Source organism: Pongo pygmaeus, chromosome 16, assembly GCF_028885625.2.
Source record: "Pongo pygmaeus isolate AG05252 chromosome 16, NHGRI_mPonPyg2-v2.0_pri, whole genome shotgun sequence".
NCBI classification, from domain to species: Eukaryota; Metazoa; Chordata; class Mammalia; order Primates; family Hominidae; genus Pongo; species Pongo pygmaeus.
This window is the reverse complement of record NC_072389.2, coordinates 61,746,248-61,773,931: the sequence shown is the minus strand read 5'-3', so window position 1 is coordinate 61,773,931 and position 27,684 is coordinate 61,746,248. Positions and strand designations below refer to the sequence as shown.

The window sequence follows — 27,684 nt, the reverse complement described above, 5'->3', positions numbered from 1 at the left end:
TTTTTTTTTTAATTTAATTTAATTTTTTTTTATTATTATTATACTTTAGGTTTTATGGTACATGTGCACAATGTGCAGGTTAGTTACATATGTATACATGTGCCATGCTGGTGCGCTGCACCCACTAACTCGTCATCTAGCATTAGGTATATCTCCCAGTGCTATCCCTCCCCCCTTCCCCCACCCCACAACAGTCCCCGAAGTGTGATGTTCCCTTTCCTGTGTCCATGTGTTCTCATTGTTCAATTCCCTCCTGTGAGTGAGAATATGCGGTGTTTGGTTTTTTGTTCTTGTGATAGTTTACTGAGAATGATGATTTCCAATTTCATCCATGTCCCTACAAAGGACATGAACTCATCATTTTTTATGGCTGCATAGTATTCCATGGTGTATATGTGCCACATTTTCTTAATCCAGTCTATCATTGTTGGACATTTGGGTTGGTTCCAAGTCTTTGCTGTTGTGAATAATGCCGCAATAAACATACGTGTGCATGTGTCTTTATAGCAGCATGATTTATAGTCCTTTGTGTATATACCCAGTAATGGGATGGCTGGGTCAAATGGTATTTCTAGTTCTAGATCCCTGAGGAATCGCCACACTGACTTCCACAAGGGTTGAAGTAGTTTACAGTCCCACCAACAGTGTAAAAGTGTTCCTATTTCTCCACATCCTTCTCCAGCACCTGTTGTTTCCTGACTTTTTAATGATTGCCATTCTAACTGGTGTGAGATGGTATCTCATTGTGGTTTTGATTTGCATTTCTCTGATGGCCAGTGATGGTGAGCATTTTTTCATGTGTTTTTTGGCTGCATAAATGTCTTCTTTTGAGAAGTGTCTGTTCATGTCCTTCGCCCACTTTTTGATGGGGCTGTTTGTTTTTTTCTTGTAAATTTGTTGGAGTTCATTGTAGATTCTGGATATTAGCCCTTTGTCAGATGAGTAGGTTGCGAAAATTTTCTCCCATTTTGTAGGTTGCCTGTTCACTCTGATGGTAGTTTCTTTTGCTGTGCAGAAGCTCTTTAGTTTAATTAGATCCCATTTGTCTATTTTGGCTTTTGTTGCCATTGCTTTTGGTGTTTCAGACATGAAGTCCTTGCCCATGCCTATGTCCTGAATGGTAATGCCTAGGTTTTCTTCTAGGGTTTTTATGGTTTTAGGTCTAACATGTAAGTCTTTAATCCATCTTGAATTGATTTTTGTATAAGGTGTAAGGAAGGGATCCAGTTTCAGCTTTCTCCATATGGCTAGCCAGTTTTCCCAGCACCATTTATTACGTAGGGAATCCTTTCCCCATTTCTTGTTTTTCTCAGGTTTGTCAAAGATCAGATAGTTGTAGATATGTGGCGTTATTTCTGACGGCTCTGTTCTGTTCCATTGATTTATATCTCTGTTTTGGTACCAGTACCATGCTGTTTTGGTTACTATAGCCTTGTAGTATAGTTTGAAGTCAGGTAGCGTGATGCCTCCAGCTTTGTTCTTTTGGCTTAGGATTGACTTGGCGATGCGGGCTCTTTTTTGGTTCCATATGAACTTCAAAGTAGTTTTTTCCAATTCTTTGAAGAAAGTCATTGGTAGCTTGATGGGGATGGCATTGAATCTGTAAATTACCTTGGGCAGTATGGCCATTTTCACGATATTGATTCTTCCTACCCATGAGCATGGAATGTTCTTCCATTTGTTTGTATCCTCTTTTATTTCCTTGAGCAGTGGTTTGTAGTTCTCCTTGAAGAGGTCCTTCACATCCCTTGTAAGTTGGATTCCTAGGTGTTTGATTCTCTTTGAAGCAATTGTGAATGGGAGTTCACTCATGATTTGGCTCTCTGTTTGTCTGTTATTGGTGTATAAGAATGCTTGTGATTTTTGTACATTGATTTTGTATCCTGAGACTTTGCTGAAGTTGCTTATCAGCTTAAGGAGATTTTGGGCTGAGACAATGGGGTTTTCTAGATATACAATCATGTCGTCTGCAAACAGGGACAATTTGACTTCCTCTTTTCCTAATTGAATACCCTTTATTTCCTTCTCCTGCCTGATGGCCCTGGCCAGAACTTCCAACACTATGTTGAATAGAAGTGGTGAGAGAGGGCATCCCTGTCTTGTGCCAGTTTTCAAAGGGAATGCTTCCAGTTTTTGCCCATTCAGTATGATATTGGCTGTGGGTTTGTCATAGATAGCTCTTATTATTTTGAGATACGTCCCATCAATACCTAATTTATTGAGAGTTTTTAGCATGAAGCGTTGTTGAATTTTGCCAAAGGCCTTTTCTGCATCTATTGAGATAATCATGTGGTTTTTGTCTTTGGTTCTGTTTATATGCTGGACTACATTTATTGATTTGCATTTATTGAACCAGCCTTGCATCCCAGGGATGAAGCCCACTTGATCATGGTGGATAAGCTTTTTGATGTGCTGCTGGATTCGGTTTGCCAGTATTTTATTGAGGATTTTTGCAACAATGTTCATCAAGGATATTGGTCTAAAATTCTCTTTTTTGGTTGTGTCTCTGCCAGGCTTTGGTATCAGGATGATGCTGGCCTCATAAAATGAGTTAGGGAGGATTCCCTCTTTTTCTATTGATTGGAATAGTTTCAGAAGGAATGGTACAAGTTCCTCCTTGTACCTCTGGTAGAATTTGGCTGTGAATCCATCTGGTCCTGGACTTTTTTTGGTTGGTAAGCTATTGATTATTGCCACAATTTCAGCTCCTGTTATTGGTCTATTCAGAGATTCAACTTCTTCCTGGTTTAGTCTTGGGAGGGTGTATGTGTAGAGGAATTTATCCATTTCTTCTAGATTTTCTAGTTTATTTGCATAGAGGTGTTTGTAGTATTCTCTGATGGTAGTTTGTATTTCTGTGGGATCGGTGGTGATATCCCCTTTATCATTTTTTATTGCATCTATTTGATTCTTCTCTCTTTTTTTCTTTATTAATCTTGCTAGCGGTCTATCAATTTTGTTGATCCTTTCAAAAAACCAGCTCCTGGATTCATTAATTTTTTGAAGGGTTTTTTGTGTCTCTATTTCCTTCAGTTCTGCTCTGATTTTAGTTATTTCTTGCCTTCTGCTAGCTTTTGAATGTGTTTGCTCTTGCTTTTCTAGTTCTTTTAATTGTGTTGTTAGGGTGTCCATTTTGGATCTTTCCTGCTTTCTCTTATGGGCATTTGGCGCTCTAAATTTCCCTCTACACACTGCTTTGAATGCATCCCAGAGATTCTGGTATGTTGTGTCTTGGTTCTCGTTGGTTTCAAAGAACATCTTTATTTCTGCCTTCATTTCATTATGTACCCAGTAGTCATTCAGGAGCAGGTTGTTCAGTTTCCATGTAGTTGAGCGGTTTTGAGTGAGATTCTTAATCCTGAGTTCTAGCTTGATTGCACTGTGATCTGAGAGATAGTTTGTTATAATTTCTGTTCTTTTACATTTACTGAGGAGAGCTTTACTTCCAAGTATGTGGTCAATTTTGGAATAGGTGTGGTGTGGTGCTGAAAAAAATGTATATTCTGTTGATTTGGGGTGGAGAGTTCTGTAGATGTCTATTAGGTCCGCTTGGTGCAGAGCTGAGTTCAATTCCTGGGCATCCTTGTTGACTTTCTGTCTCGTTGATCTGTCTAATGTTGACAGTGGGGTGTTAAATTCTCCCACTATTAATGTGTGGGAGTCTAAGTCTCTTTGTAGGTCACTCAGGACTTGCTTTATGAATCTGGGTGCTCCTGTATTGGGTGCATATATATTTAGGATAGTTAGCTCTTCTTGTTGAATTAATGCCTTTACCATTATGTAATGGCCTTCTTTGTCTCTTTTGATCTTTGTTGGTTTAAAGTCTGTTTTATCAGAGACTAGGATTGCAACCCCTGCCTTTTTTTGTTTTCCATTTGCTTGGTAGATCTTCCTCCATCCTTTTATTTTGAGCCTATGTGTGTCTCTGCACGTGAGATGGGTTTCCTGAATACAGCACACTGATGGGTCTTGAGTCTTTATCCAATTTGCCAGTCTATGTCTTTTAATTGGAGCATTTAGTCCATTTACATTTAAAGTTAATAGTTATGTGTGAATTTGATCCTGTCATTATGATGTTAGCTGGTTATTCTGCTCGTTAGTTGATGCAGTCTCTTCCTAGTCTCGATGGTCTTTACATTTTGGCATGATTTTGCAGTGGCTGGTACCGGTGGTGCCTTTCCATGTTTAGCACTTCCTTCAGGAGCTCTTTTAGGGCAGGCCTGGTGGTGACAAAATCTCTCAGCATTTGCTTGTCTCTAAAGTATTTTATTTCTCCTTCACTTATGAAGCTTAGTTTGGCTGGATATGAAATTCTGGGTTGAAAATTCTTTAAGAATGTTGAATATTGGCCCCCACTCTCTTCTGGCTTGTAGGGTTTCTGCCGAGAGATCCGCTGTTAGTCTGATGGGCTTCCCTTTGCGGGTAACCCGACCTTTCTCTCTGGCTGCCCTTAACATTTTTTCCTTCATTTCAACTTTGGTGAATCTGACAATTATGTGTCTTGGAGTTGCTCTTCTCGAGGAGTATCTTTGTGGTGTTCTCTGTATTTCCTGAATCTGAATGTTGGCCTGCCTTGCTAGATTGGGGAAGTTCTCCTGGATAATATCCTGCAGAGTGTTTTCCAACTTGGTTCCATTCTCCCCGTCACTTTCAGGTACACCAATCAGACGTAGATTTGGTCTTTTCACATAGTCCCACATTTCTTGGAGGCTTTGCTCGTTTCTTTTTATTCTTTTTTCTCTAAACTTCCCTTCTCGCTTCATTTCATTCATTTCATCTTCCAGGGCTGATACCCTTTCTTCCATTTGATCGCATCAGCTCCTGAGGCTTCTGCATTCTTCACGTAGTTCTCGAGCCTTGGTTTTCAGCTCCATCAGCTCCGTTAACCACTTCTCTGTATTGGTTATTCTAGTTATACATTCTTCTAAATTTTTTTCAAAGTTTTCAACTTCTTTGCCTTTGGTTTGAATATCCTCCCGTAGCTCGGAGTAATTTGATCGTCTGAAGCCTTCTTCTTTCAGCTCGTCAAAGTCATTCTCTGTCCAGCTTTGTTCCGTTGCTGGTGAGGAACTGCGTTCCTTTGGAGAAGGAGAGGCACTCTGCTTTTTAGAGTTTCCAGTTTTTCTGCTCTGTTTTTTCCCCATCTTTGTGGTTTTATCTACTTTTGGTCTTTGATGATGGTGATGAACAGATGGGTTTTTGGTGTGGATGTCCTTTCTGTTTGTTAGTTTTCCTTCTAACAGACAGGACCCTCAGCTGCAGGTCTGTTGGAGTACCAGGCCGGCCATGTGAGGTGTCAGTCTGCCCCTGCTGGGGGGTGCCTCCCAGTTAGGCTGCTCGGGGGTCGGGGGTCAGGGTTCAGGGACCCACTTGAGGAGGCAGTCTGTCCGTTCTCAGATCTCCAGCTGCGTGCTGGGAGAACCACTGCTCTCCTCAAAGCTGTCAGACAGGGACATTTAAGTCTGCAGAGGTTACTGCTGTCTTTTTGTTTGTCTGTGCCCTGCCCCCAGAGGTGGAGCCTACAGAGGCAGGCAGGCCTCCTTGAGCTGTGGTGGGCTCCACCCAGTTCAATCTTCCCAGCTGCTTTGTTTACCTAAGCGAGCCTAGGCAATGGCGGGTGCCCTTCTCCCAGCCTCGCTGCTGCCTTGCTGTTTGATCTCAGACTGCTGTGCTAGCAATCAGCGAGACTCCGTGGGCGTAGGACCCTCTGAGCCACGTGCGGGCTACAATCTCCTGGTGCGCCGTTTCCTAAGCCCGTTGGAAAAGCACAGTATTCGGGTGGGAGTGGCCCGATTTTCCAGGTGCCGTCTGTCATCCCTGGAAAGGGAACTCCCTGACCCCTTGTGCTTCCCGAGTGAGGCAATGCCTCGCCCCTGCTTCGGCTGGCACACGGTGCGCTCACCCACTGACCTGCGCCCACTGTCTGGCACTCCCTAGTGAGATGAACACGGTACCTCAGATGGAAATGCAGAAATCACCAGTCTTCTGCGTCGCTCATGCTGGGAGCTGTAGACCGGAGCTGTTCCTATTCGGCCATCTTGGCTCCTCCCCTCCAAGTTGCTTGTATTGATCATTTGTTCCTTTTTATTACTGAGTAACATTCCATTGGTATGTATATGCCATTTTATTTGACCATTTGCCCATTAAAGGGCATTTGGAATGCTTCCAATATTTAGCTCTGATGAGTAAATCTGCTGTAAACATTCAGGTAAAGATTTTTGTATAAACATCAATTTTCATTTCTCTGCAATAAATGCTCAAGATTGTTTGTATTAGCTGGGTTTTGTGGTAATTGCATGTTAGCTGTGTAACAGACTGCCCAAGTGATTTCCAGAACAGCTGTAGCATTTAACATTCCCATCAGAAATGTATGAGTTACGCAGTCTGTCTGCATTCTCACCAGCATTTGGTGTTGCCACAGTTTATTTTTTAATTTTTTTCTCCTCTGTCCTCAGAAGCTCAACAATTTTTTATTTTAGCTACATTTAAATATCCATGTAGTGATACCTTGTAGTTTTATTTTGCGTTTTCCTGATGGCTAATGATGCTGAACATCTTTTCATGTGCTTATTTGCTATCCTCTTTGGTGTAAGATCCTCTTTGATGAAATAGTTCTTCGTGTCTTTTGCTGATTCTCTAATTGGGTTGTTTGTTCATTTATTGTTGGGTTTTGAGAGTTCTTCATATATTCTAGATACTAGTCCTTTGTCAGGTGGGTGGTTTGCAAATATTTTCTCCTAGTCTGTAGCTTTATCTTCTCATCCTTTTAACATGATCTTAGAGCACGGTTTTTCTTAGAGCAAATGTTTTCCATTTCTATGAAGTTCAGTTTATCAGTTTTTCTTTTTGTGGATCGTGCTTTCAGTGTCAACTCTAGAAACTCTTCGCCTAGTTATTGAAGAATTTCTCTTTTTCCTAAAAGTTTTTTTGTTGTTTGTTTGTTTGTGTTTTGTTTTTTCGGGTTTTTCTTTGTTTTTGCTTTTCCATTTTACATTTCAGTCTGTGATCTGTTTTGAGTTAATTTTTGGTACAAACTATGAGACATAAATACAGTTTTTGCCATTGGATTTAGTCCAATTGTTCCACACCATTCGTTGAAATGGCTGTTTCTCCAACATTGAATTGCTTTTGCACCTTTCTTAAAACACAGTTGGCGTGTTTGTATGGGTCTATTCCTGTGGTCTCTCTTTTGTTCTGTTGGTCTATGTATCCATCCCTCCACCAATACTACACAGTTTTGAATACTGCAGCTATACGGCAAGTCTTAAACATTTTTTTTTAGCTATTCTAGTTCCTTTGCCTTTCCATATGAATTTTTGAAGAATCTTGTCTCTATAAATATTTTTTGCTGGGAATTTGATAGCAATTGAATTAAATTTGAGTATCAGTTTGGGGAGAATTGATAAATTCACTATATTAAGTTCATGAACACAATTTGGCTCTCCCTTTATTTAGATCTTTGAATTTTTTCATCAGGATTCTCTAGTTTCAGCATACAAATCCTGTACATCTTTTGTTACATCTAAGTATTTCATTTTTTGAGCAATTGTAAATGGAATGTTAGCTTTTATTTTGGTGTTCATGTACTCGTTGCCAGTGAATTGATACTTTTGTGTTTATCTTGTATCTCACAACCTTGCTGAATTCACTTGTTAGCTGTAGGAATTTTTTTCCCTACATAGTCAGGCATGTCTTCTGCCCAGAGGTACAGGCTGTTTCTTCCTTTCTGATCTGTATACTTTTTACTTCCTTTCCTTGCCTTACATGCTGGCTAAAATTTCCAGCACCACTGGCTAGTGCTATGTTGAAGAAGAGTGATGAGAGTAGACATCACCTTTCCTGTTCTTGTATGTTGGCTGCATAAATGTCTTCTTTTGAGAAGTGTCTATTCATATCCTTCGCCCACTTTTTGCTGGGGTTGTTTGATTTTTTCTTGTAAATTTGTTTGAGTTCTTTGTAGATTCTGGATATTAGCTTTGTCAGATGGGTAGATTGCAAAAATTTTCTCCCATTCTGTAGGTTGCCTGCTCACTCTGATGGTAGTTTCTTTTGCCGTGCAGAAGCTCTTTAGTTTAATTAGATCCCATTTGTCAATTTTGGCTTTTGTTGCCATTGCTTTTGGTGTTTTAGACATGAAGTCCTTGCCCATGCCTATGTCCTGAATGGTATTGCCTAGGTTTTCTTCTAGGGTTTTTATGGTTTTAGGTCTAACATTTAAGTCTTTAATCCATCCTGAATTAATTTTTGTATAAGGTGTAAGGAAGGGATCCAGTTTCAGCTTTCTACATATGGCTAGCCAGTTTTCCCAGCACCATTTATTAAATAGGGATTCCTTTCCCTATTGCTTGTTTTTGTCAGGTTTGTCAAAGTTCAGATGGTTGTAGATGTTTGGTATTATTTCTGAGGGCTGTGTTCTGTTCCATTGGTCTATATCTCTGTTTTGGTACCAGTACCATGCTGTTTTGGTTACTGTAGCCTTGTAGTATAGTTTGAATTCAGGTAGCGTGATGCCTCCAGCTTTGTTCTTTTGGCTTAGGATTGACTTGGCAATGCAGGCCCTTTTTTGGTTTCATATGAACTTTAAAGTAGTTTTTTCCAATTCTGTGAAGAAAGTCATTGGTAGCTTGATGGGGATGGCATTGAATCTGTAAATAACCTTGGGCAGTATGGCCATTTTCATGATATTGATTCTTCTATCCATGAGCATGGAATGTTCTTCCATTTGTTTGTGTCCTCTTTTATTTCATTGAGCAGTGGTTTGCAGTTCTCCTTGAAGAGGTCCTTCACATCCCTTGTAAGTTGGATTCCTAGGTATTTTATTCTCTTTGAAGCAATTGTGAATGGGAGTTCACTCATGATTTGGCTCTCTGTTTGTCTGTTATTGGTGTATAAGAATGCTTGTGATTTTTGCACATTGATTTTGTATCCTGAGACTTTGCTGAAGTTGCTTATCAGCTTAAGGAGATTTTAGGCTGAGACAATGGGGTTTTCTAAATATACAATCATGTCATCTGCAAACAAGGACAATTTGATTTCCTCTTTTCCTAATTGAATACCCTTTATTTCTTTCTCCTGCCTGATGGCCCTGGCCAGAACTTCCAACACTATGTTGAATAGGAGTGGTGAGAGACGGCATCCCTGTCTTGTGCCAGTTTTCAAAGGGAATGCTTCCAGTTTTTGCCCATTCAGTATGATATTGGCTGTGGGTTTGTCATAGATAGCTCTTATTATTTTGAGATACGTCCCATCAATACCTAATTTATTGAGAGTTTTTAGCATGAAGGGCTGTTGAATTTTGTCAAAGGCCTTTTCTGCATCTATTGAGATAATCATGTGGTTTTTGTCTTTGGTTCTGTTTATATGCTGGATTACATTTATTGATTTGTATATGTTCAAATAGCCTTGCATCCCAGGGATGAAGCCCACTTGATCATGGTGGATAAGCTTTTTGATGTGCTGCTGGATTCGGTTTGCCAGTATTTTATTGAGGATTTTTGCATCAATGTTCATCAGGGATATTGGCCTTAAATTCTCTTTTTTTGTTGTGTCTCTGTCAGGATGACAGATGACCAAAGTATCAGGATGATGCTGGCCTCATAAAATGAGTTAGAGAGGATTCCCTCTTTTTCTATTGATTGGAATAGTTTCATAAGGAATGGTACCAGCTCCTCCTTGTACCTCTGGTAGAATTCGGCTGTGAATCCGTCTGGTCCTGGACTTTTTTTTATTGGTAGGCTACTTTATTGCCTCAATTTCAGATCCTGTTATTGGTCTATTCAGGGATTCAACTTCTTCCTGGCTTAGTCTTGGGAGGGTGTATGTGTCCAGGAATTTATCCATTTCTTCTAGCTTTTCTAGTTTTTTTGTGTAGAGGTGTTTATAGTATTCTCTGATGGTAGTATTTCTGTTGGATCCGTGGTGATATTCCCTTTATCATTTTTTATTGTGTCTATTTGATTCTTCTCTCTTCTTTATTAGTCTTGCTAGCAGTCTATCAATTTTGTTGATCTTTTAAAAAAAAAAACAGCTCTTGGATTCATTGATTTTTTTGAAGGGTTTTTTTGTATCTCTATCTCCTTCAGTTCTGCTCTGATCTTAGTTATTTCTTGCCTTCTGCTAGCTTTTGAATGTGTTTGCTCTTACTTCTCTAGTTCTTTTGATTGTGATATTAGGGTGTCAAATTTAGATCTTTCCTGCTTTCTCTTGTGGGCATTTAGTGCTATAAATTTCCCTCTACACACTGCTTTAAATGTGTCCCAGAGATTCTGGTATGTTGTGTCTTTGTTCTCATTGGTTTTAAAGAACATCTTTATTTCTGCCTTCATTTTGTTATGTACCCAGTAGTCATTCAGGAGCAGGTTGTTCAGTTTCCATGTAGCTGAGCAGTTTTGAGTGAGTTTCTTAATCCTGAGTTCTAGTTTGATTGCACTGTGGTCTGAGAGACAGTTCGTTATAATTTCTGTTCTTTTACATTTGCTGAGGAGTGCTTTACTTCCAACTATGTGGTCAGCTTTGGAATAAGTGCAGTGTGGTGCTGAGAAGAATGTATATTTTGTTGATTTGGGGTGGAGAGTTCTGTAGATGTCTATTAGGTCTGCTTGGTGCAGAGCTGAGTTCAATTCCTGGATATCCTTGGTTAAACACTTTTTCCTACTGATATGATTTATGTACTTTTTCTTCTTTAACCGAGTATATTACATTGATTTTTGAGTATTGAACCAGCCTTGCATCCCTGTAATAAACAATACTTGGTCGTGGTGAATAATTCTTTTAATGTATGATCTATTTTTCTAATATTGGGTTAAAGATTTGTGCATCCATATTCACGAGGAATATTGGTCTGTAATTTTTTATATTGGTAGCAGGGTAATACTATCTTCATAAAATGAATGGGGATATGTTTCTTCCTCTTCTGTTTTCTGGAAGAGATTGTGTAGAATTCGTGTTAATTCTTTAAACATTTGATAGAATTTTCTAGTGAAACCATCCTGACTTGAGGTTTTATTTTGGAGGAATTTTAAGTTATTAATTCAATCTCCTTGATAGTGGTAGGACTATTCAGATTACCTTATTTCATATTTGGTGAGTTTTGGTAGCTTGTGTTTCTCAAGGAAGTGATCCATTTCATCTAAGTTGCCAAATTTATGTGTGTATAATAATTTGTAGTATTCCTGTATTATCCTTTTGATGTCTGTAGGGTCTCTAGTGATATCCTATGTTTTATTCCTGATACTGGTTATTTGCTTATTCATTCATTTTTTTTTCTTGGTCAGCCTTGTTAAAGGTCTGTCCATTTCATTGATTTTTTTTAAGAACCAGCCTTTTGTTTCACCGATAATTGTCTATTTTCTATTTTTAATTCTATTGATTTCTACAGTTTTATTATTTTTTTCCTTCTGCTTATTTTGGGTTTACTTTACAGTTCTTTTTGTAGGTTCTTGAAGTGGGGGCTTAGATTATCGATTTGAGACTTTTCCTACATACATGCATTTAGTGCTATATATACATTTTCCTAAATGTATCCATTTAGTGCTATAAATGTCTCTCAGAACAGCTTTAGCAGCATCTCACAAATTTTGCTGTCTCATTTTTATTAACTACAATGTATTTATTTTCCTTGGCATTCCCTCTTTGGCCCATGAATTATTTAGAAGTGAGTGACCATTGTAAAATTATATTTTTTAGTATGTATGAAATTTTTCATAATAAACTGTTCCGAAAATAAAAGCTTATAGGAAAGGACTTAACTGTTCCAACTATATTTGAATTTCCCTAAAGAAGTACTGATTGTCATTGCTAGATAATTGTTTTTAAATTTTAGAGAATTTTGGAGAATGAAGGGAATATTAGAAGACTAGAGATGGGTAAGTGCAGCTTTGATTTTGAGGAGGAAGTTGGAAACTGAAAAATACTTATGGGTGGTTTGGACAGCTTTTGTAAGCAAGATTCTGGAATGATTCATAATTACCACAGACTTTAGATGAATAAACTCAGGTGTGCAAAAAAGGCTTTTGTAACAGCTCTTTTCAAAGCAGTTATGTGTTAATTCTGAGTAGAGAAACAAGATGGTAAATATAAATTAAAATTTGTTCATGAGTAACAGAAAACAATCCAAACGTAAACATATTCTTTATCCAGCTAGTTTTAAAGGGATGGACAAAGTTATCATGAAAAGCCTTACTTTTTCAGTTTGTATGATTTCATATTGTAATACTAAATTTAACCAAACTCTATCACTCTTTCCTTATAAATCTGGTGTAAGGAAATAGTTACTAAATTAACTTTCAGCTGTATTGTTTAGGAAGAAGCAGAAAAGAAATTGAGAAAGCAAAAAGAGATGAAGCAAGATTTTGAGGAACAAATGGCCTTGAAGGAATTAGTGCTACAGGCTGCAAAAGAGGAAGAGGAGAACTTTAGAAAAACTATGCTAGCTAAATTTGCTGAGGATGATCGAATAGAATTAATGAATGCTCAGAAACAAAGAATGAAGCAGCTGGAACACAGGAGGGCTGTGGAAAAACTTATTGAAGAGCGTCGCCAGCAATTCCTTGCAGACAAAGTAAGAAAAAGTTGTGGGGTTTTTTTGGTCATTATCATTAAGCTGCAATTAGCTCATCTGTCATCCACTAAACATTTACTGAGAAGCTTTATATGCCAGACAATGTTAGTATGTTTACTAATATATATATAAATTTTCTGACCATTTTTGCTTCTAGAAAATATTTATTGATGCTTTCTGTGTGCTAAACACTGGTTGGTATTGAGAACATAAAAGGTAAATAAAACTAAGTCCATGTCACCTATGAATTTATGGTCTTGGTTAAAAAAATATATAAAAAGTAATTATAAATATGTCATGTACATGTGATAATAGGTTATAGAGCTATGGATGTTTCGGTATGGCAGAGAGAGAAACAGATCATGAACACCCTGCATGCTATTTTAAGAAGGTGGGCTTTTCTAAGGGAAGCCACTGAAGATTGAAAAGCTATATATTAAGATCTGCACTTTGAAAGACGATTCAAGTGAGAGCGTTGAAGGTAGATAAGAGATGAGTAAGCCTGGAGATAGGGAGATCAGTAAGTAAGTTATTATAATAATCCCAGTGACAAGTGGTGAAACCCATGCAAATGGATAAGGGATCCACCTGAGAGATGTTAAGGATACAGAATTGATGGGGCTTGGTGACCAGTGAGATCTAGGGTGAGAGAAGACTTACTTAAGGATACTACTAATAAATAATACTGTCATTCCATCTTTTTAATTATTTTTTTAATATTTTAAGTTCCAGGATGCATGTGCACAACATGCGGGTTTGTTACACAGGTATACATGTGCCATGGTGGTTTGCTGTACCTATCAACCCGTCATCTAGGTTTTAAGCCTTGCATGCATTAGGTATTTGTCCTAACGCTCTCCCTTCCCCTTGTCCCCCCCACTCCCCGACAGGCCCTGGTGTGTGATGTTCCTCTCCCTGTGTCCATGTATCACTTCCATCTTTAATGGGTGACTGGGTGACATCCTAAGGAAAGAGTATAGAGGAAAAGAAATAGATTTTGAGGGGGCAAATAATTCTATTTTGTCCACCCAAAATGATTTGGGTGGCCCAGGGGAAGATTACTAGTTGGAAATGTAGACTTAAGTGTTGGAGAGGGAACAAAGTTTTTGGCTTTGGATACATTGATTTATTTATGTCTCATCCGTAAAACTAAATACTTATATTGTCTCACTAGATTTTTGTGGTTTAAGAACCAAATGGATAATATGTAGGTGTTTTGAAAATCGGTAGGAAGAGAAGAATTTAAAGGAAGACTAAGTGAGACTTACATGACTTCTTTTAAAACTATACAAAGTAGGAATCAAAATAATGCAAATGTTTCAAATATGAGAAACTCATGGGAATACAAGTGCTGTTATATTTCAGATTGGAGCTCATCTGTTCTCAGAAGCTAAGCAGGATCAGGCCTGGTTAGTACTTGGATAGGAGAAAGCTCCTGGAAAAGTTAGCAAGACAACTAACTGGAAATCAGACTAAAAACTAAATGGAAATCAGATAAAGCCACCTAATGCATAGATACTTATACAAATAATTTTTGTCTTAATTTTTAAAGACTTATAAATGTTCCCAATATGAAGCTGTCGGCTTCGTTTTGTCAGTTTGATTGGGCATCATTTTTGTTCTGGCCCCAAGGCAAGGACAGATCTTCGTGATGAAACTCATTTATACAATCCTATAAGGTCTAACCATGTTTTTTGGATTTCAGAGATATTCCTAAATAGGTATCTGTAATTCTCTCTACCTCTACGAAAATCATATGTTCAGACAAAATCTGAAACTTCCCAGGAGGTAGTTTCCTACACCAAAGCTATTCAGAATTTGTCCTAAATGGATAAGTTGATTTCATAACTGCCTAAACAATTTAATTTACTATAAATTTTTCTTTTTAGGATAAACATTGAATGTGGCCTACCAGATCCTTCTTAGGAAAATCTGCATTAGCCCAAAGTCGACTCTACCATTGGACAAAAATGTATCAAGTTTGCCTTCCCCTGTAACATTACAGAACTTTCCTGTAGCTCCTCTTTATGAGGAATGGATGAATTAAGATAGAATTAGGTCTGAATGCAAGTACAGTCTCAAATTAACAGTGGCTTAGTAGATTACTGTTCTTTCACGTAGTTCAAGTCATCTTTTCTATATGGCCCAGAATTTTGATGTGATTATGTAAGAGTGAGCTCTTTCCTAAGAAATACTAGTGGAATTCTCATGCTTCATATCATCTTTATATATACATTATATATATATATAAATATATATATATTTATAATATATAAATATATTTTATATATATATTTATAATATATAAATATATTTTATATATATTTATATATTTAATAAATATAAATATATAAATGTATATATAAAAAAATATATGAAAATATCCTTTAGATATTTCTGATCTTCTTTATTTGCGATTTTTTGTTTGTTTTACACTGTAAACTCTTCAGCATCTGGCATATGGTAAGCATTCAGTAAATATTTACTGTATCAGGCAGTCACTCCTTTGAATATTTTTTCCCTTGGTAATGAAGACACTTTCCTGAAAATGTTTGTTTGCCTCCTTGTAATTTTAAAGGAATAATGATAGTAAAAAATACATAGATATGTGTATAGACATAAAATATATATTTTAAAAATATATATTATCTAGAATCTTTTGAACTTAGTGTCATAAATAGTTCATCAATTTTATCTAATTCATTGCATGAGTAGTTTTATTTGAAAACTTTGTATAATATTAATGTACTGTGTGATAACAAAATTTGATCTGCATTTCCAGCAACGTGAACTAGAAGAGTGGCAGTTGCAGCAAAGGCAGCAAGGATTTATTAATGCAATTATTGAAGAAGAAAGGCTAAAACTTCTCAAAGAGCATGCTACAAACTTACTAGGCTATCTCCCTAAAGTAAGTGAGATTTATCTCAAGTTGTAATCTTCATGACCTCTAGTAGTGAAAAAAACATGGTATTTGGATTTTAGAGTGCCTAGGTTTTGCTCACTTCTTGCTCGGTTATGAAGCAGCAATGGGATCCTGTCCAGGCACTGAACCTTTCTGGGCCCATTTCAGTATATCTAAAATGATTGGTCTTGGCACATTAGATGTATGAGCTTGATTTACTGAATTTGTAGTTTATTTATCGCCCAGGCTGGAGTGCTGTGGCAAGATGTCAGCTTACTGCAACCTCTGCCTCCCGGTGATTTTCCTGCTTCAGCCTCCTGAGTAGCTGGGATTATAGGTGTTTGCCACCACACCCAGCTAATTTTTGTATTTTTGGTAAGGACAGGGTTTTGCTACGTTGGCCAGGCTGGTCTTGAACTCTTGGCCTCAGATGATCCATCTGCCTCAGCCTCCCAAAGTGCTGGGATTACAGGCGTGGGCCACCACACCTGGCCTGAGTTTGTATTTTAGAGTTTCTTTTCTCCCCTTTTAGTGTAGGAAATCTAAAGCTACCCTAGAACAACTGTAGTACTTATATGCCAAAGATGAGAATGTGTATGAAAACATTGTCACTGGTAACACCAGTAATAGGCACATGCTTGAACTGAGCTTGAGACAGATCTGCTCTATAGTAGGAAGTTATAACTAGTTAAACTTGATTTTTAAAATTCCAGAAGATAGTGAATTTTAATGTATACCTCAGACACACTGTGACTTCAAATAAAATAGTAACTGGCTGGGCATGGCGACTCATGCCTATAATCCCAGCACTTTGGGAGGCTGAGGCAGGAGGATCACCTGAGCCCAGGAGTTTAAGACCAGCCTGGGCAACATGGGGAGATCCCATTGCTACAAAAAATAAAAAGTTAACTGGATGTGGTGATGCATGCCTGTAGTCCCAGATACTCTGGAGGCTGAGGTTGGAAGATTGCTTGAGCCTGGAAAGTTGAAGCTGCAGTGACCCATAATCTTGCCACTGCACTCGAGCCTGGGCAACAGAGTGAGACCTTGTCTTAAAAAAGTAATAACAGTTTCATAGACCACATAAACATCTAGACTCACATAAATAAGATCACCATCTTTCAGCTATAGAAATGCCATTTCATATTTTATTCAGTAGAATCAAGTGCATATTTTATTATATTCACTCTGGTGCTAAGGAAGGAAAAAGATAGGTAATTATTGCCTGGCCACAGGACTTGATAGTCTAATTGGTTAGAAAGGATTAAGGAATACAAAATGATGTATTAATGATAAAATCCACATGTAATTAATAAATTTCATAAAATAAATTATAAATTGTAGGAATGTCTTTGGGATTTGATGTTTTTGTAGAGGAAATAATTGTGGAGGCAGCAGGAGGGATTAATAAACTTGATATCCAAAAATGACCTTTATCCTTTAGGTCCTAATGGCGCCAAATGACCTCAGTTATCCCTAAAATTCTTTAGATTGCAAGATAAGTGAATATTTAATTTTGTTTTAAAGAGCCTTTTGCAGTATACTGTAGGGGAGAAGAAAAATAGAACAGTGAAGAATTCCAAAGGGTTTGCTTAAATGGCTTAACTCCAAACCTGGATTCTTTTCTGCAAGATTGACTGTTTGTTTGCTGATTAGCCATAGAACTGAGGCATGAAGAACTAATCCCATGCATGAATCTATCGAAGCTCACCATTATATCAATCATATTATAGAGCTATTTAAAGAAAAGGGTAGGGTACAGTATAGATGAAGTGCCTTCCTATCTAGGTAATCCAAGCAGTAGAACTCGTAGAAGAGCTCAGATTCCTATGAAAAGCTCCTACACTAGAGCTGATAAATCAGAAAATTGGGTCAGTCTAGGAATATTCAGTATATATGTAAAGTCTGATTTTTTGAAAAGTATTGATTGATTTTTTTTGAAGTTTCATTAATCTGTTGAATAGATTTCATTGCCTTGGAGATAACTTTACTAACCTCATGTCTTTGTCAGTCTTAAAAGCATTTAGTGAAATATTCTGGTATTCAAAAGTAACCCACAAAATATTTTTCTTGTAGGGAGTATTTAAAAAAGAGGATGATATTGATCTGCTTGGTGAAGAGTTCAGGAAAGTGTATCAGCAAAGGAGTGACATTTGTGAAGAGAAATGATTGATATCATCAAAATTGGGTAAAGCATAGATTTTTTGTATGTTACCACTAGATGTCAGCATAACTTTTGTTTTACAGTTCAGTGGCAGTAGGTATCCATTGTCTATTTGGATTTTGTAAATCATCACTGAATTTCATAACTTGTAAACAATTATCAGATAAAAATTAATTTTAATCAAACTGTAATTTTTGTACTGATAATTTCAAAATCCAATTTCTACAACACTACAGAGCATTGTTTGCATCCCCATCCTCAAGACAGTATATTTACCTTGACTAAGCCAGGGAAATAAATATTTGGAATTTTCTTCTTTTTTGGTCTGGTCTACTGTAAGGGAGGAGAATTGTAAATGAAAAGAGTCAAGAATTTTATTATCTAATGTGCTTAATTGTCATGTTAAGTAAGAACTTAAAAAACAACTCAAAAAGAGCTAATAGGTCATAAGATAGCAGACTCAAGAGTTAAATTGTTGCTTTATTTTACAAAATTTTTTTTCTAATAACTACATATCAGAATAATGCATCAGTTTTGTATCTCCTAAATCTAAAAAGGGAATTCTTTGAAATTATTTTGATTTCATAATCAAATATATTACTTATGAAGAGTAAAAATCATTCAAACCATTACAATAAGTAAAATGGGTATCCATCACATACTGTCATAGAGACTAACTGAAGTAGATCACTTATGAATTTCCCCATTCAAGTGCTTTCATAAATTCCTCCTCAGTGAAAGATAGCATCTTGGCAGCTTCAATATGCATCTGTTAAAAAAAAAAATCAATATTGTCTGATTTAGTATTAAGAGTAGGCCACCAAACAATAGGAAGTTTGTAAAAATGTGTGGATAATATATTGTCAGAATATAAGTTCTGTTGTAGGAATGTATACTCTTAATTCCAATAAGCATGATATTTGAAATGGTATTGTCCAACAGTAGTATTGAACCAACTTACTTTTAAGATAATAATTCTATAATATTGTAATACCTGACCTTTGCAAAGAAGGAAAGTGTCAGAACTATGAATTTTTAGAGAAAGCAGCAATAGTGGTTTGGAAGCGATGTTTACTCTAAGGTTTGAAGAGGCAAACAGTCCCCTAATAGTCATTCTTTAATTTGGTACTTTCTGTAGTTGAGAAGTACCTATACTGTATTTTCCAGTCCCATTTTCTACACTAATTTACTTATGTGAAAATATCCACTTGCTTGATGACACATATATAAATCTCACTATACATGTCAGATTTCCTATGATTTCATATGTATGATGCATTTTATATGAAGTTCAGTGCCTAAAGATGTCAAAAACATACCTAAAGTGAAAAATGCTAAATTTTTTAGTAAGAAAGGTACAAATAATAAGATGATTTAACTTTAATGATAGACTCACCTTTTGCCTTTTTAAAACATCAATTAATTTTAACTGTTTCTTGAACCCTATCATTAATTCTCCTTTTTGTTTTTCTAGCTTCTTGTTTTCTGATTTTAACACTTCAATTTTTTTGTGTTCTTCATTTGCTATGTCCTACAAAAGGAAAAAAAAGTGCCATGTATTCTTTTTTAATATACAGCCTCTCAATGGAAAGAATTATAGACTATCCTCACAACAGTAATAAAAAGTACTTTTTTAAACTGAAATGTAAAATTTTTTGTAAATAAAAATTGCTTTCCATTACTGAATTACTGGAATTTGATAGCTTTTAGTCATGCTCAGGTATTTCCCATTTTTAAAAAATGTTTTTAAAATAACTCAGTTCTAATTCCAGTAATGGCAAAGTAGCTTGTATTGAACCAACATAAACTCTGGATTTATGAATTTTCAAAAATATATTTGAAAATATATTTTAAAAACATTTAAAAAATATATTTGAAGGCGTAGATGAGTAATCAATAATAAGTAGAAACTGGAAGCAATATGGTCCTTGAAAGAGCAGAAATACTGGTTGAGATCCACATTCAACTAGCTTCTCCTAAAAGCACTTTCCAGTTCGTGGGTTCACAGAGATAAGAACTCAAGCAAAAAGTAGTAGTCTTATTGGACTGAGGAGTCAGAGAGCAGGGCTGCCAAGGTGGTACAAAATTCTAGAAAAAGAGAGCCCTCAAAACATGCATATGTATTTCCCTCAAATGCTTGGCCGATATCTAAATACCATTTAGAGGGTGAGACTCCTAGGTACCTGTGAAAGGAAATGGCTGTGGCCTTTAGCTAAGCAGAGAATTTACCCACTTCCCATGAGAAGGGGGAGACCAAGTTTGTAATCTTGGTAAAAATGGACTGGATAAGCTCTTTAGTAATTTGGGCAAAGCAGAAAAAGGGTCAGTAGAAATCATTAAGTATAGGAAGATCTATACTTGAAATGTTAAAGGAAGTCATTCATACAAAAGGAAAATGATACCAGAAGGAAATGTGAATCTCTGTACACACACATAAAAAAGATGGAGGAAAAAAAACAGAAATAGTAATGTGTAATCTTATCTATAGATGTGTGTGTGTGTGTGTATATATATATACCTTTTCAAAAAAAAAAAAAAACCTCTTTAAAAGATAGAGTATTTTCAGCAAAATGGTGGATTAGGAAGCTCCAGGCCTTTGCTTCCCCATTGAAAGACTGACTATATGATACAGACCAAAGTAGCTTTGGGAGAGCTCTAGAAACCAATCAGTCAGCAGCAGCAACCAAGAGACTGCCTAACTAAGAAAAGGCCATACTCAAAATAGTAGGAAATGTCATGGTGTTTTGCTCACCCTTTACCCACATCCTCCCTGGCACAGCACAGTCAGGAAGAAGCCACCCAATTCCCAGTTCTTCCCTTGGAATGGAAGGAAAAGAGTAGACGTGCTTGCAACATTCTGGCTTTTCTGGGGCCTGCCTGAGGGACTGGTATCTGTCTTGCCTGACTTAGTACTGATGGGAACAGCTGCATCATTTGGATATCAGGTTGGAAGCTACGGAAACAGGTGGTTGGTACCATTGAATGTGAGAGGTGCAGTGAGTCTGCAGAACTGCAGGAACCTGGTGGCAAAAAATTATGGGCAGAGGAATACAATACAGCATCTAAATCTGTGAGAAGAAGTAGTGAGACTTTTAGGTAATTAGGACATTTAAAAGAAGCCGTGTGTATGGAAAACTGGAATTAAAACACACAGGCCCAGGTAAGACACATCCCTAGAAAAGGTATGAGAGGACCTCAAGACTTTACGCCATGCTGATTAGTGAAGGTCTTTGCTTGCATGCAGCCAGTCTGCAAGACTGGGAGAAGTGGCTGTTTTTTCAAACACCCATTTTTCAATGTAAGATCACAAGACATTCAAAGAAACAGGGAAACATGGACCATATTAAAGGAACAAAATTAATATCCAGAAGTGTATCCTAAAGAAACAAAGGCTTCTCATTTATTTGACAAGGGCTTTAAAATAACTGCCATAAATATGCTCCATGAGCTGAAGGAGAATATTGACAACTAAATGAAATCAGGGTACCTATATATTAATAAAATGAGACTATCAACAAAAATTACAAAAAAGAACCAAACAAATTCTAAAGCTGAAAAATACAGTAACTGAATGGAAAAATTCACTTGAAGGGTTCAACAGCAGAGTTGTACAGGTATAAGAAAGAATGAGCGAGCTTTCAGACAGGTCATGGGAAATGAGCAGGTCAGAGGAGCCAAAAGTAAAAGAATGAAGAAAAGTGAACAGCAGCTAAGGGACACCATCAAGTGGGCCAGTATGTATATTAGTGTAATCTTAGAAGAGATAGAAAAGGAGACAAGTAACTTATTTGAAGAAGTAATAGCTGAAAAATTGCCAAATTTAAGGAAAGAAATGGATACACAAATACAAAAAGCTCCATGAACTCCAAGTAGGATAAACCCAAAGAGACCTACAGCAAGACACATTTTAATCAGTTGAGTGTCAAAGAAAAAATCTTGATAGCAACAAGACAAAATGGCTCATCACATGCAAGGGAGCATCTGTAAGATTATCAGCAGATTTTTCAGCAGAAACTTTGCAGGCCAGAAGTCAGTAGGATGATATATTTAAAGTGCTGAAAGAAAAAAACCTAGAAGAATACTGCATCCAGCAAAGTGTCCTTCAAAAATGAAGAAGAAATTAAGACATTCCTAGATAAGAGCTGAGGAAATTCATTACCACTGTATCTTCCCTACAAAATCCTAAAGAAAATCCTTCAAGCTGAAACAAAAGGATACTAGACAATAACTCAAAGCTATATGCAAATATGAAATTCCCCAGTAAATGTAAATATTTGGACAAATATAAAGGCCTGTATTATTTTAATTTTGGTTGACAACTCACTTTTCATTCTTTCATTGAATTTAAAAGACAAAAGCATAAAAAATACTATAAATTGTTGTTAATGGGTACATAACCTAAAGATCTAATTTGTGATACCAACAACACAAGGTAGGGGAGGGGCTGAAAAGGAGTAGAGTCTTTATATACGACTGAAGTTGCATCATTACACAAAATCAACTAAACACTAAGGAAGGCAATAAGGGAGGAAATGAGAGGTTAAAAGTCCTCAAGACATACAGAAAACTGTGAACAAATAGCAACAGACCTCCAAGTAACTTTAAATGTAAATGGACAAAACTCCCTAACCAAAATAAATTGAATGGAAGAATGGATTTTTAAAAACCAAAATCCAACTATATGCTGTCTACATGCAACTAACTTTAGATCCAGAGATATGCATATGTTTAAGGTAAAATGATGGAAAAAGATAATCTGAAATTTTGTAACCAGTAGAAAACAGGAGTGACTACAGTAATATCTGACAAAATAGACTTTAAGTCAAAATGTTAAAAACATACCAAGAAGGACATTACATAAGAACATATGGGCCAAACAAAAGGGCCAGTTCAGCAAGAAGACAGATACAATTACATATGTACCAAACATTAAAGTGCCTAAATATATGAAGCAAGCATTGACAGACTTGGAGAAAAGACTACTCTACAATAAAAGTAGACTTCAATACCCCACTTCCAATAATCAATAGAATCACTGGATAGAAGACCAATAAAGCAATAAGGGACTTGAACAACATTATAGACCAATTAGATTTAAGAGACATAAAGAATAGTCCTCTAACACAAAGGTATAAGAAGGATATAATGGACTCTAGGGACTTGTGGGGGAAGGGTGAGAGGGATAAAAGACTACACATTGGGTTCAGTATACACTGCTCGGGTGATGGGTGCACCAAAATCTCAGAAATCACCACTAAAGCACTTATCTGTGTAACCACCACCACCTGTTCCCCTAAAACGATTGAAATAATAAAGAAAAAATAGACTCATATACCAGAATAGACAAATATGGAGGACAGGAAGTAGATTAGTGGTTGCCTAGGGCTAGAATGTGGTGCAGGGTGTTGGGGGAATATAGAGTGGCTGTGAATGGCTACAGACGTTCTTTTTGGGGTGATAAAATTGCAAAATTGATTGTGGTGATGGTTGCACAACTTTGTGACTACTAAAAACAAACTTATTTGTATATTTTAAGTGGGTTGTATGGTATATGAATTATATCTCAATAAGGATGTTAATGAAAAAAATAGGAGAATACAGTTTTCTCAAGTGCACATGGAACATTCCCCACATTTTATAAGACTGAAATCATACAAAGTATATTTTCCAATCACAGTTGATTCAAACTAGAAATCAACAGCAGACAGAAAGCTGGAAAATCCACAAATATGTGGGGATTGAACAAAACACTCAAACTACCAAGGGGTCAAAGAAGAAATCACAAAGCAAATTGGAAAATATCATGAGGAAAATGACAACAAAGCTACAATACACCAAAACTTATAGGACAGAGTATAAGCACTGCTAAGAGGGAAATTTGTAGTTGTAAATGCTTACATTAGGAAAGAAGATTTCAAATCAACCTGACTTTACACATCAAGGAACTAGCATTCACTTTTCTCTAGGAGATCTTGATATCTGTATACCCTTGTTCAAAGCAGTGCAACTCATACTAGCCAAAAGGTGGAAGCAACCCAAGTATCCACTGATGGATGAATAAACAAAATGTGGTATGTAAATACAATGATTATTAAGCCTTAAAAAGGAATGAAATTCTGACACATGCTACAACTTTGATCAACCTTGAGAACATTATGTTAAGTGAAATAAGCCAGTTAAAGAAAAACAAATATGGTATAATTCTACTCATGTTTATTTCCTAGAGCAGTCAAATTTATAGAGACAGAAAGTACAATGGTGGTTGCCAGGGTCTAGAGGGAGGTGGAAATGGGGAGTGGCTTAATTGGTAGAGAGTTTCAGTTTTTGCAAGATGAAAAGAGTTCATGGATAGGTTGTATAACAGTGTGAATCTATGTTACACTACTGAACTATATGCTTAAAATGTTTAAGAAGGTAAATTTTATGTGTAGCTTACCACAATTAAAAATTTTTAAATTAACAATGTAGAGTTTATAGATAAAACATATGACAATAGCAGAAAGGGTAGGGGGTAATTGAAGTATACTGCTAAAAGGCTCTTAAGTTATTCATAAAATGCTATATTACTTGAAGGTAGACAGTGATAAACATATATATAACAAATGCTGAAATGCATACAAAGAAGTACAGATAATGAGCTAATAAAGGAGATACAATGGAATCTTTAAAAAAGCAATTCAAAAAGAAGGGAAAGAAAACATATGGGCCAAATAAAACAATAGCTAGCTAACAGACTTAATCCCAACCATATTATTATTTTAAATATAATGGTGTAAGCACCTCAATTAAAAAGTCGAGACTGTCAGATTGGATTTTTTTAAAAAGCAAAGTCAACTAGATGCTGCTAATGAGACGACACAAAGGAGTTACAAGTAAAAGAATGGAAAAAGATAAGACAATGCTAACACGAACTAAAATAAAGCTTGAGTTGCACGAATATCAAACAAAGTTAATACAGGTTGAGTATCCCTAATCCAAAAGTCTGAAATGCAAAATGCTCTAAAATCTAAAACTTTTTGAGTGCTGACATGATGCTCAAAGATGAAATGTCCACTGTAGCATTTCTAAAACACTTCTGGTCCCAAGCATTTCTGATAAGGGATACTCAACCTGTATCAGAATGCAGGAACAAAAATAAATATAAATAAATAATAAGAGGTCAATTCATTCAAGAGGATTTAACAATCTTCTTAGATACTGGGTATTAATATACCTAATAACCAAGTCTCAAAATACATGATGCAAAAATTGGTAAGACTGAAAGGGAAAATAGACAAACTCACAGTTCTATTCAGAGTTTAGTAACCCTCTCTTGATCATTGATAGAACAAGGACACAGAAAATACGTAAGATACAGAAATGTTGAACAACACTATCAAGCAATTTGACATAATTGACATTTATAGAATACTCCACCTAACAAATACAGAATGCACATTCCTGTCAAGGGCACATGAAATATTTCCCAATTTAAACCATATTCTGGGCCAAAAAAAGTATCCGTAAATTTAGAATGATCCAAATAAAACCAAATGCATTCTCTGTCCACAATGGAATTAAAAATCAGTAAGAATGGGATCTGGGGAAAATCCCCAAATATTTGAAAAATGAAATGACAAACTTGTAAAGTTTGTCATGACTCAGAGAAAATAAAAAAGAAAATTAGAAAGTTTTCTGAATAGAATAAAAATGAAAATACAAAAAATCAAAATTGGGTGGGAAGTAGCTAAGGAAATTCACAGAGAAACATTTACAGTGTTTAAATGCTTATATTAGAAAAGAAGAAAGGGTACAAATCAACAGTCTCCACTTCCATTTTAAAAAATTAGAAAAAGAGGCCAGGCGTGGTGGCTCACATCTGTTTAATCCCAGCACTTTGGGAGGTCGAGGCGGGCAGATCACGAGGTCAGTAGTTCAAGACCAGTCTGGCCAACATGGTGAAACCCCATCTCTACTAAAAATACAAAAATTAGCCGAGCGTGGTGGCGGGGGCCTGTAATCCCAGCTACTCAGGAAGCTGAGGCAGGAGAACCGCTTGAACCCGGGAGGCGGAGGTTGCAGTGAGCCAAGTTTGCGCCACTGCACTCCACACTGGGCGACAGAGCAAGACTCTGTCTAGGAGAAAAAAAAAAAAAAAAAATGAGAAAAAGAACAAATTGAACCCAAAAGTTAAGGAGAGGGAAAGAAATAGAAGAGCAGAAATCAATAAAAAAAATAAAAAATCAGTAGAGGAAAATCAATAAAACCAGAATTAGTAAACCTCTAGTAAGACTGATCAGAAAAAGTAAAAAAGACACAAATTACCAATACAAGAATGAGAGGTGGGAATGACCCACAGGAATGTAGGAGGAATATTCAAAGGACAATAACGAACTAGTGTAAAAAACTGTATGCCAGTAAATTTGACAACATAAATGAAATGGACAGGTTCCTTGACAGATATAAACACCCAAAACACAATAAAATATAGCCTCTATAAAGAATACTTCTGTATCTATTAAAGAAATTGAATTTGAAGTATAAAATCTTTCCACAAGAAAACCTCAGGCCCAGATGGCTTTACCTGTGGACTCTACCAGACATTCAAAGAAAAAATAATACCAACCCTACAAAAACTTCTCTGAAAGTTGAGCTTCTCCAGAAGAATGATTTGGAAGTTCATTTAATAAAGGCAGCATTACCCTGAAACCAAAACCAAAACAAACTCCAACCAAAAAAACCTAAAGATGAAAATAACGTATAAAAAAACTAAAAAAAGACTACAGACTAAACAGACTAGCACTATGTTCCCATGTATACAGACATTCACAAAAAAGTAACCAATAATATATAAAAGAGATAATGATACACCATCACCAAGTGGAGTATATCCCAGGAATACAAGGTTGTTTTAACATTTGAAAGACTAAAAAAGAAAAATATAATTTCAATAGATATGGGAAAAAGCATTTGACAAAATTCAACATCCATTCCTGGTAAGATCTCTCAGAAAATTGCAGTCAGTTTTTCTAAAACTTGTGAACCAAAAATGATTTATTTTGAAGGTGTTAAATAAATTTTAAAAAAGAAAACCAGTGAAGAATACACAAGGGACCATATGTAGCCCACAAAGCCAAAGCATTTACTAGTTGGTCCTTTACAGAAAAAGTCTGTAGAAAATCCTAAAGCTTCTAGAATAAGTGAGTTCAGCAAAGTTGAGGATATAGACTCAATATGCAAACATAAATTGTATTTCTCCATTATAGCAACAAACAATGGGAAACTGGAATTTAAAGAACATTTATAACATCAAAAAAAGGAAATACTAAGAGATAAGTTTGAAAAAAATGTGTAAAACCTGTATTCTGGAAACTGTATATATATATATCTGTATATATATATATATATATCTGTGTATATATATATATATATCTGTATATATATATATATCTGTATATATATATATATCTGTATATATATATATCTGTATATATATATATATATCTGTGTATATATATATATATATATATATATAAAAAAGCTGCTTGGAGAAATTGAAGAAGGCTTAAATAACAGATATTCTCTATTCATGATTTTAAAGACGCTATTAAGATGTCAATTTTCCCAAAACTGATCTATAGATTCAATGCAATGCCTATCAGAACTCCAAATGTGATTCTAAAAACTTACATGGAAATGCAAAAGAACTACAATAGCCAGTTGTATTATAATAAATGCTCATTGGATCTTTAAAAAAAAGGGCATTTATTGGCTTGGTTACTTGCTCAAAGCACCATATACTTTCCACAGCATTTATTGCAGTTGCACCTTAGCTTTGATAGATTATCTAAATTCGATAATTATCTAGGTTTTGCTTCATGGATTATCTAAACATTCAATTTCATTATAAGATAGGTGCACAGCTACAAGGATCACATTTGTGTTTTTTTGTTTTTTGTTTTTGAGACAGAGTCTCGCTCTGTCACCCAGGCTGGAGTGCAGTGGTACGATCTCGGCTCACTGCAAGCTCCGCCTCCCGGGTTCACGACATTTTCCTGCCTCAGCCTCCCAAGTAGCTGG

At 36.2% G+C, this 27,684-nt stretch overlaps 3 protein-coding genes across 11 annotated transcripts in view; 2 read left to right on the top strand and 1 right to left on the bottom strand.

Annotated features, from left to right (window-relative positions):
• MNS1 (meiosis specific nuclear structural 1) overlaps positions 1–19,269 on the top strand; it is a 44,828-nt gene extending 25,559 nt beyond the window's left edge. The window contains exons 9-12 of the mRNA XM_054451611.2: positions 12,302–12,559; positions 15,342–15,467; positions 17,538–17,649; positions 19,100–19,269. Coding sequence (XP_054307586.1) covers positions 12,302–12,559; positions 15,342–15,467; positions 17,538–17,630 — 477 coding nt within the window. The 3' untranslated portion in view covers positions 17,631–17,649; positions 19,100–19,269. The remainder of the gene's footprint in view (positions 1–12,301; positions 12,560–15,341; positions 15,468–17,537; positions 17,650–19,099) is intronic.
• NEDD4 (NEDD4 E3 ubiquitin protein ligase) overlaps positions 2,660–27,684 on the top strand; it is a 613,929-nt gene continuing 588,904 nt past the window's right edge. Inside the window, exon 1 of the mRNA XM_054451604.2 lies at positions 2,660–2,675. The gene's annotated coding sequence lies outside the window, so the exon portion shown is untranslated. The remainder of the gene's footprint in view (positions 2,676–27,684) is intronic.
• Positions 18,086–27,684, bottom strand: part of TEX9 (testis expressed 9) — a 61,663-nt gene continuing 52,064 nt past the window's right edge. For 7 of the 9 annotated variants that reach the window (XM_054451612.2, XM_054451613.2, XM_054451617.2 and 4 more), the window contains 2 exons: positions 19,022–19,156; positions 18,086–18,394 (listed from right to left, as the gene is read on the bottom strand). In XM_054451612.2, coding sequence (XP_054307587.1) covers positions 18,317–18,394; positions 19,022–19,156 — 213 coding nt within the window. In that variant the 3' untranslated portion in view covers positions 18,086–18,316. The remainder of the gene's footprint in view (positions 18,395–19,021; positions 19,157–27,684) is intronic. The other 2 variants (XM_054451614.2, XM_054451615.2) reach the window with 1 other exon arrangement.